At 56.1% G+C, this 7446-nt stretch overlaps 1 protein-coding gene across 1 annotated transcript; it reads left to right on the forward strand.

Moving 5' to 3' along the window:
* The first annotated feature begins 421 nt into the window (after positions 1 to 421).
* On the forward strand, positions 422 to 6937 carry HLX (H2.0 like homeobox). Its single transcript, XM_019920604.3, has 4 exons — positions 422 to 2430; positions 3213 to 3392; positions 4154 to 4338; positions 6081 to 6937. Exons 1-4 carry the CDS (start codon positions 1839 to 1841, stop codon positions 6576 to 6578), a joined length of 1455 nt encoding a protein of 484 aa, XP_019776163.1. The 5' UTR covers positions 422 to 1838; the 3' UTR covers positions 6579 to 6937.
* The last annotated feature ends 509 nt before the right edge of the window (positions 6938 to 7446 follow it).

Consider the following 7446-nt stretch of genomic DNA (forward strand, 5'->3'; position numbering starts at 1 on the left):
CATGGCAAATTCAGTTGCCTTCCTGGGTTTCTTCGGCAAGCCCTGTAAATACTGAAGTGGGGAAGAAAAAAAAAGCCACAGAAACTTTATTGCAACTATATTGAAAGTCTGGGGAGGAAAACGCCACAGAAGATGCTGTTCTGTTAGAAGATGCTTATTAGGACAATCGAAAACAAAAGATTTCTCTGTTTCATTATTATTATTTTATTTTCTTCCTGAAAATGTGCAAGAAGAGCTCATCTGGGTGGCCTGTGGTTTGTATGGGAGAGGGGTGGGGAAATCCACTCTGACTATAATTTAAAAGAGAACGAATTCTTAAAATAGAGATGTTGGTGTTGCAGAAAACCCCGCACTACACCCACTATGCGCTCTGAAGACCCGAAGTCTGAAGTGAAGACGTCGGTCACCACTGAAGCTTCTCCTGCGACCAGGCCCAGGGGGTTCCCTGGAGAAATAGTCACAGCATTGAAAGTAGTATTTAACCCCAAGGAAATCTACTCTTGTGGGCCCTTGCAAAACAATGGACCCCACGTGATCGGGGATGTGGCGGAGAAGGGAGGGTGACATTTCCTACAAGGTGCATTAAAGGAGGGGACGCGCGTGCCGCTCTCCCAGGTTTCGGACGGCTGCTTGTTTTGCTGTCTCCGAGGCTCAGGTTGGCTGCGTCCAAGAGAGACGTTCGGAGACATCCATCTTATTTTGTTTGAAAAGTTACTGGTTCAAGTTGTCAGTGTGTGACAGCCCGGAATACAGCTAATTTGCGACCGCCCCTCCTCTCTTCCCTGAGGATCTCCGAGGCAGGGAAGCGGACCCAGTGCCGCCGCATTCCCGCGCGAGAGCAGAGCAGGGCAGCGTGGGGGTGGGGACCCACGAAGGACGGAGCTTTGTAGAAGTCACCGACTCTCGGGATAAAGGCCGACTGGAGAAAAATCTGGCCCGAGTGATGTAAACAGGAGGGAAACCTAGGGCGCCGCCAGAGTTCCAGAAGGCGGGCCTTGCACCCGCGATAATCTGCGGGAGCACCAGTTTCCCTAGGCGAGAGCTCCAGGAGCGCTGTGACCAACTCTCCACGCCTGGTGCCGGTTCGGAGCTGCAGAAGTTAGTGGGAGTTAGAACTCCCTGGAGCAGCTGTTCGAAGTCCCCTGCCCTTTGGAGAAGGACGCGCCCGACCAAGCACAGCCCACGCGCCAGCAGCAAACAGATTGGCGTGGCCGGGGCGTGGCCGAAGGGGCGGGCCACGCCCTCTTTCCCAGTTCCCCTCCACTTCCCACTCCTATTGGTCACCAGGATGGCCAATGAGCGCTCGGATCGAGGTCCTACCCTGGGTCTGACTCGAAAGCTCCTGCCAAAACTTTGGGAGTTTTTAGAGAGGAGTTTTTTTTTTTCTTCTTATTACTTTTTTTTTCTTTTTAAACTAACGGACTATTATTGTTATTGTTTTAAATTTAGCTGTTAAGGCTTAGCTGTTTGAGTGTTTCTTTCGGTGCCCGGCGCCTGTCTCCCCGGCTTCCCTGGCGTTTGTGGAGCCGCGGCCCCCGCCCGCCTAGCGGCTCCAGCACCCCTCGCTCGCCTACAGCCCGCGGGGAGCGCGGGCGCCGCGCCGCCTTTAAAGTGAGGCCAGGGACCGAGGCCGTGAGTGGCCGGGATCCGGCCCTCGCCTCCTCCCTCGGTGGCGCTAGGGCTCCCTGGCCTCCCTTCAGTTCGGACGGAGAAGAGTAAGCGGATCGTCCCCGGCTAGGCTGCCGCCTCCTCCTGGACTTAGCGCGCCCCTCCCTGCGCCCCTCCCCACCCACCGGGCCCGGCCAGGCCGCGGCGGCAGCTCCGTGCACCCCGCCAGAATGTTCGCCGCCGGGCTGGCTCCCTTCTACGCGTCCAACTTCAGCCTCTGGTCGGCCGCCTACTGTTCCTCCGCCGGCCCGGGCGGCTGCTCCTTCCCCCTGGACCCCGCTGCCGTCAAGAAACCCTCCTTCTGCATCGCGGACATCCTGCACGCCGGCGTTGGGGAGACGGGGGCGGCTCCGGAGGGTCTGGCGGGGGCATCGGCCGCTGCCCTCACCGCACACTTGGGATCGGCTCACCCGCACGCCTCTTTCCAAGCTGCCACCAGATCCCCGCTTCGACCCACCCCGGTGGTGGCGCCCTCCGAAGTCCCGGCTGGCTTCCCTCCGCGGCTGTCCCCGCTCTCAGCCGCCTATCACCACCATCACCCACAACAGCCACCGCAGCAGCAGCAACCGCAGCAGCAGCAGCCTCCGCCTCCACCCCGGGCTGGAAGCTTGCAGCCCCCAGCCTCCGGGTCGCGGCTGGTCCCGAATCCCCACCATAGCGCTTCCGCCCCGGCCCCCTCCAGTAAGGACCTCAAATTTGGAATTGACCGCATTTTGTCTGCAGAATTTGACCCAAAAGTCAAGGAAGGCAACACACTGAGAGGTAGGTCTTGGGCGAGAGGCTGCAGGCCTCTGAACAGGGCACTGACGCACTCCCCGATCCTTGGGCCATTTGGGATTCCTTTGAGTGTTTTCACAATTAAGGACAAATCGGTAAAATGAGGGAGAAGAAAATGAGTTGTAAGGAGACTGTGAAACATTAGGTTTAAAACTCACCTGCTCTACATTTTAAAAAAAAAAGAGGAAGAAGAATCCAGAGATGCTTTAAAAACACATGCCACAGAATCAGTATTCATAAAAACGTTGGTGTAAATAATATTTGCTAAAATGACTATCATCTCTCTGTCTCTTTAATCACGTATCTACAAAGAGAACTACATTATTTGGCAGGAAAAGCCCTTTTGGGGAACACTTTCCCGTCCATTTGTCTGCTTTCTAGTGAAATTCCACCCAAGGAATATAGATGAACAATATTGACTCTAAACTCCCAAGAGAGCAGGGTGAGGGATCCTTTGGAGGGACAGTTTAGGTCTGTGGAATTCTTGGAAGGCACCTGAAAGTGACTTCGTTTAGGCCTCTTTACCTGAAGTCCTTCCTAGCTGTATGCGTGGACGTGGACCTGTGGGACACACAGGAACAGTTCGTGCAGTGCCCCTGGGCCACTGTCGGGAGAGAGGCGTCCCGGCGGCGCGGAGACAGAGGTCTCTCACCACTTCCCTTCAGGAAAACGGAACGGAGGGGTGGGGGAGGAGACGAACAAGTCCCAGAGAGTGTGAGTGTGGCTTTGCCGGAGGGGTAACAACTCTTCTTTTCCCTCCTCCCCAGATCTCACCTCGCTGCTAACCAGCGGGCGGCCCGCGGGGATGCACCTCCCCGCTCTGCAGCCCTCCACCGGCCAGTTCTTCGCGTCTCTAGATCCCATTAACGAGGCTTCTGCCATCCTGAGTCCCTTAAGCTCGAACCCGAGAAATTCAGTTCAGCATCAGTTTCAAGACACCTTTCCAGGTACGGAAACCCTCCTGATCGACGGCCTAACGGGCAGGTCGACTGCCAAAACACTTAGGACTGGAGTATCACGTGGCCACCGAGGTGTAGCAATCCCGGAGTTGATGCGGGAGGCTACCACGTCCGGAGAGAAACCGAAAGATTTCTCAGTGAGCTAGCTCATTCTTCGGTCGGCTCCCGGGGTTAAGGGGTGGGGAGCCTGGGGAGGGAAGAAAGTGTGCGCGAGCGGGTGGGCTGGGGGGGGGTTCTCTAGTCTTTTCGCCCGAGAGGGTGCTTTGAAAATGCAGCAAGTGGTGGTGTTATTAACATACACTCATTTTGGAATGATCTTAAACATTTGCCGGAAGGTTCCGTCTTCACGATGGGCATGGATGCGAGTACACACACACACACACACACACACACACACACAGAGTGGAGAATCGAGGATGTCATCTTTAGATCCTTTAGGCCGAGGTGCATTTTCGCCTGCTCTTAGCATGCCTGATGGCCATGCATTCGGTTTATGTCTTTACTTTGGAATTAATCGGTGAAACGCCGGGCTTCTCCACTCCAGACTCGCGTTAGGCCTTCGGCCTATGGTCTTAAGAGCCGTACATTTCCTTCTTAGAGAGGCCATTCTGTGTCTGCGTGAAGGGCTTTCAGAGCCGACTGTTAACGTAAAACAAGTTTAAGCATCACAGTGAGCCCCAGGCGTGCAGGCCGTGGATAGGGCACTAACTGAGTCCTCCTGTCTCTCTCTTGCTCCCGCGTGGTGGCAGGTCCCTACGCTGTGCTCACGAAGGACACCATGCCGCAGACGTACAAGAGAAAGCGCTCGTGGTCACGGGCGGTCTTCTCCAACCTGCAGAGGAAAGGTCTGGAGAAAAGGTTTGAGATTCAGAAGTACGTGACCAAGCCAGACCGAAAGCAGCTGGCCGCGATGCTGGGTCTCACCGATGCCCAGGTAAGCCAGCTCTGGCCCTGACGCACAGCCCCCTTGACGGGCAGCAGCTCGCGGCCTAGCCCCAAGGCCCCCTCCGCCGGCCGACTCTCCTTTTGCAGTGGAAACACTAGATCTCGAATTTCAGGAGACTAGGTGGACTTCTCAATTTGAGATAGGAGAGAGGAAGGGGGTGGGGGAGAAGGACAGAAAGAATAGCCCATCCCCAAAGAGGTTTGTCAACAAGCGCTGCGTGTTTATTTTGGCCAACAAGCGAAAGCATGTTGCCGAGAAGGCAAAGAGGCAGCAGGAGATAATAATTATATACTCGACTGTAGCACAATTTGCTGTAGGAGGCAGTTTATTTCAGAAGAGATAAAACTCCAAAGTCAAGAAATTGTTGTTGTTTCTTCCCCCCTCCTGTCCTCCCTCCCTCATCCTCCTGCTGCTGCTGCTGGATTGTGAAATCCCCAGTTGTGAGGAAGTGAAAACATTATTTCAAACGGAATTACTTAGCCCCAGTAGGGCAAGAAGTCCACTTGGAGCTGCCACAGTCAGTCCGATTTTCTAACGGCATAATGGGAGGGGGAAGTGAGGAAGAGAAAGAAAAAGAGATTTTCTTAGAACATCCAAGAGCATTTCACCAGGTTCTGCCTAGTTGAGTTTCTTCTTTTTCCAAGACAAATCTTCAAATAGCAAATCTATTGTGCCTGAATTCAATATGTTTTCTTTTCTCAAGTTCAAGGCCTGTTTTTTTTTTTTTTTAAGTTTTGAAAATAGAAGAGTCACCGTTCTCGAACACCTCACCACAATGGCCCTTGCTCCCTGGGTGCTTCTGTCCTCCATCACACAACTCCCCTCCCCAGCACACACACTGGAAGAGCCCAGCCGTTTTCCACCAGCTGTGGATGTTATTTTTAAAAGGGAAGCTGGAACTTGTGTGAACGCATTGGGACCCCCAGGGGATTGTATATTTATATAGATTCTCCGCCCCATCCCTACCCCCTTCCTCCACTTTGCACAGGTTTAATTCCAGTGTTCTCTGAGCCCACAGAAGGATTAGTCTATCCCGGGCAGGAGCAGGGTCCTTATCAGCTTCTGAGTACACACATGCCAAGGAAATGCTCTCTTATAGAAAGTCCATTGGTGCCCCACCCCACTGGGATTAACTCTTTGAACCCCCTTCCCCCTTTGTTTTCCACGGTTGCTCCTTAAAAAGAATTGTTTTTGTAGGGACTTGCCTTGGGTAGTGGCAGTAGAGGAGGGGCCCAACTTAGCAGGGATTCTTAACATTGGGTCACCAAACCCTTGAAACTGTGTGCAAAATCTTGGGTATATGTGCATTTTCCTGGGTCAGGGGTCCATAATTGTAATCAGATTCGTGGGAGGGGGGTTCCTGGCTCAAGTGGGGTCAAGAAGCATCGACTTAGAGCATTGATCCTCCCTAGTTTGAGGGCAAGGTGCAGGGATCTGCCTTTCCAACAGGCATCCAGGTCATTCCAGTCTAGCGGTCGGAGGGCCACATTTTGAGAAACAGTCCTAGTTGCTTCCCTAGGCGAGGATCTCTGGTGATCCTCGTGGTTTCCCTGGGCTGCCTCTCGGTCCCTGCTTCTAGCACAGTACCTGGCCTGTGGTAGAGGTGCTGGGGACAACTGGCGACGCTTTCCCGCCTTTGGGAGTGCCCCAGGGTGCGCGCAAGTCCAATAGGAGCGAGCCTGCGTCTCACCTCCGTGTCCCTACTTGTCTCCCGGTGCGGCGCGGCGCAGGTGAAGGTGTGGTTCCAGAACCGGCGGATGAAGTGGCGACACTCCAAGGAGGCCCAGGCCCAGAAGGACAAAGACAAGGAGGCTGGCGAGAAACCGTCGGGCGGAGCCCCGGCTGGCGACGGCGAGCCGGAGCTGAGCCCCAGCCGCTCGGAGGGCGAGGCTGAGAGCGAGAGTAGCGACTCCGAGTCTCTGGACATGGCCCCCAGCGACACGGAGCGGACTGAAGGGGCCGAGCGGTCTCTGCACCAAACGACGGTCATCAAGGCCTCGGCCGCCGGCGCCCTCCTCGCCGCCAGCAGCGGAGGCAGTGGCGGGAGCGGCGGCGGCGGCGGTTTTAACTTCGGCGTTCTCAGTAGCGGCAGCACCGGCGGCGCCGGGAGCTCCGGCGGCCACAGCAGCGGCAGCGGCGCCTCGGAGCTGCTCCCTGCGCTCCAGCCAGCCCTTGGCAGCGCCCCCAAAAGCCCCGAGCCCGCCCCGGCGCCGCTCGGCGGCCTCTAGACTGGACGAGGTTGGAGGAGACGCGGGGCCCTGCGTGCAGGCTCCCAGCCTTCCAGTGTGGGCTGGATTCTGTGCCTACTTTCCAGTGGCGGCGGGAGTCCCAGCTTGCGCATCGCTGTCCGGGCCGGTGCAGCCCACCCCGCCCAGAGCCGAGGGGAGTCGGAGTGCCTCTCGCCAGGCTCCCAGCGCCCGCCGAGCACTTTTGCCTGGATACAAGCAGCTCGCACTGTGAAGCGTTGGACTAAACAGTCCTCCCCGCATTAGGGGTCGTGGCGGAAAGACGATGCACTTAGGATGCCACAGACTTGTAAATAAAATGTTTACTATGGTTTGTAAAGGCCGCTTGGCTTGCTGGGGCGATGCAGTCGTTAGGGTCTGGAATCTCCGACCCGGACCTTAGCCCCGGGACACTGCAGGTCCCAGCAGCTGGAGGTGGGGGACTAGAATTTCGGGGGGACATGCTGCAACCTCAGAGCCACCTTGCTGCAGAGATCGGCGCCGGGGCTTAGGGGTTCCACCAGTTCAGAGGTCTCGTAGGCCTCGCTAACCACCACTGATCCGGCGATCGCAACGCTGAGTGTGGCCTGAGAGCTCAGTCGGCCATAGAATCTGTCAGGCCTGTCGGGCAGATGGCTCCCCCAGCTGGAGTCAGGACGCGAGGAGTGTGCGCACCAGCCTTCCGCAGCTCCAGCTTAAGCAGAGTTGAGTGGAGAAGACAGTGGTGCGGGTCAGGGTCAGCCTAGCGACAGCTGGTACTAGAGAGGCAATTCCAGCGCAAACTGCCCCTTGCTTGGGGATGGAGTAGGGGACGCAGCAGGTTTGTAGTGTGTAGAGAAAAGGGTAGACGGAATAGACAGGTCACAGGAGT

This window comes from Tursiops truncatus, chromosome 1 (assembly GCF_011762595.2).
Source record: "Tursiops truncatus isolate mTurTru1 chromosome 1, mTurTru1.mat.Y, whole genome shotgun sequence".
NCBI classification, from domain to species: Eukaryota; Metazoa; Chordata; class Mammalia; order Artiodactyla; family Delphinidae; genus Tursiops; species Tursiops truncatus.

Coding starts and splice junctions, on each gene's coding strand:
- HLX (XM_019920604.3), top strand. CDS start 1,839: ATGTTCGCCGCCGGGCTGGCTCCCTTCTACGCGTCCAACTTCAGCCTC. Junction 2,431..3,212: donor GGAAGGCAACACACTGAGAG/GTAGGTCTTGGG, acceptor CCTCCTCCCCAG/ATCTCACCTCGCTGCTAACC. Junction 4,339..6,080: donor TGGGTCTCACCGATGCCCAG/GTAAGCCAGCTC, acceptor GGCGCGGCGCAG/GTGAAGGTGTGGTTCCAGAA.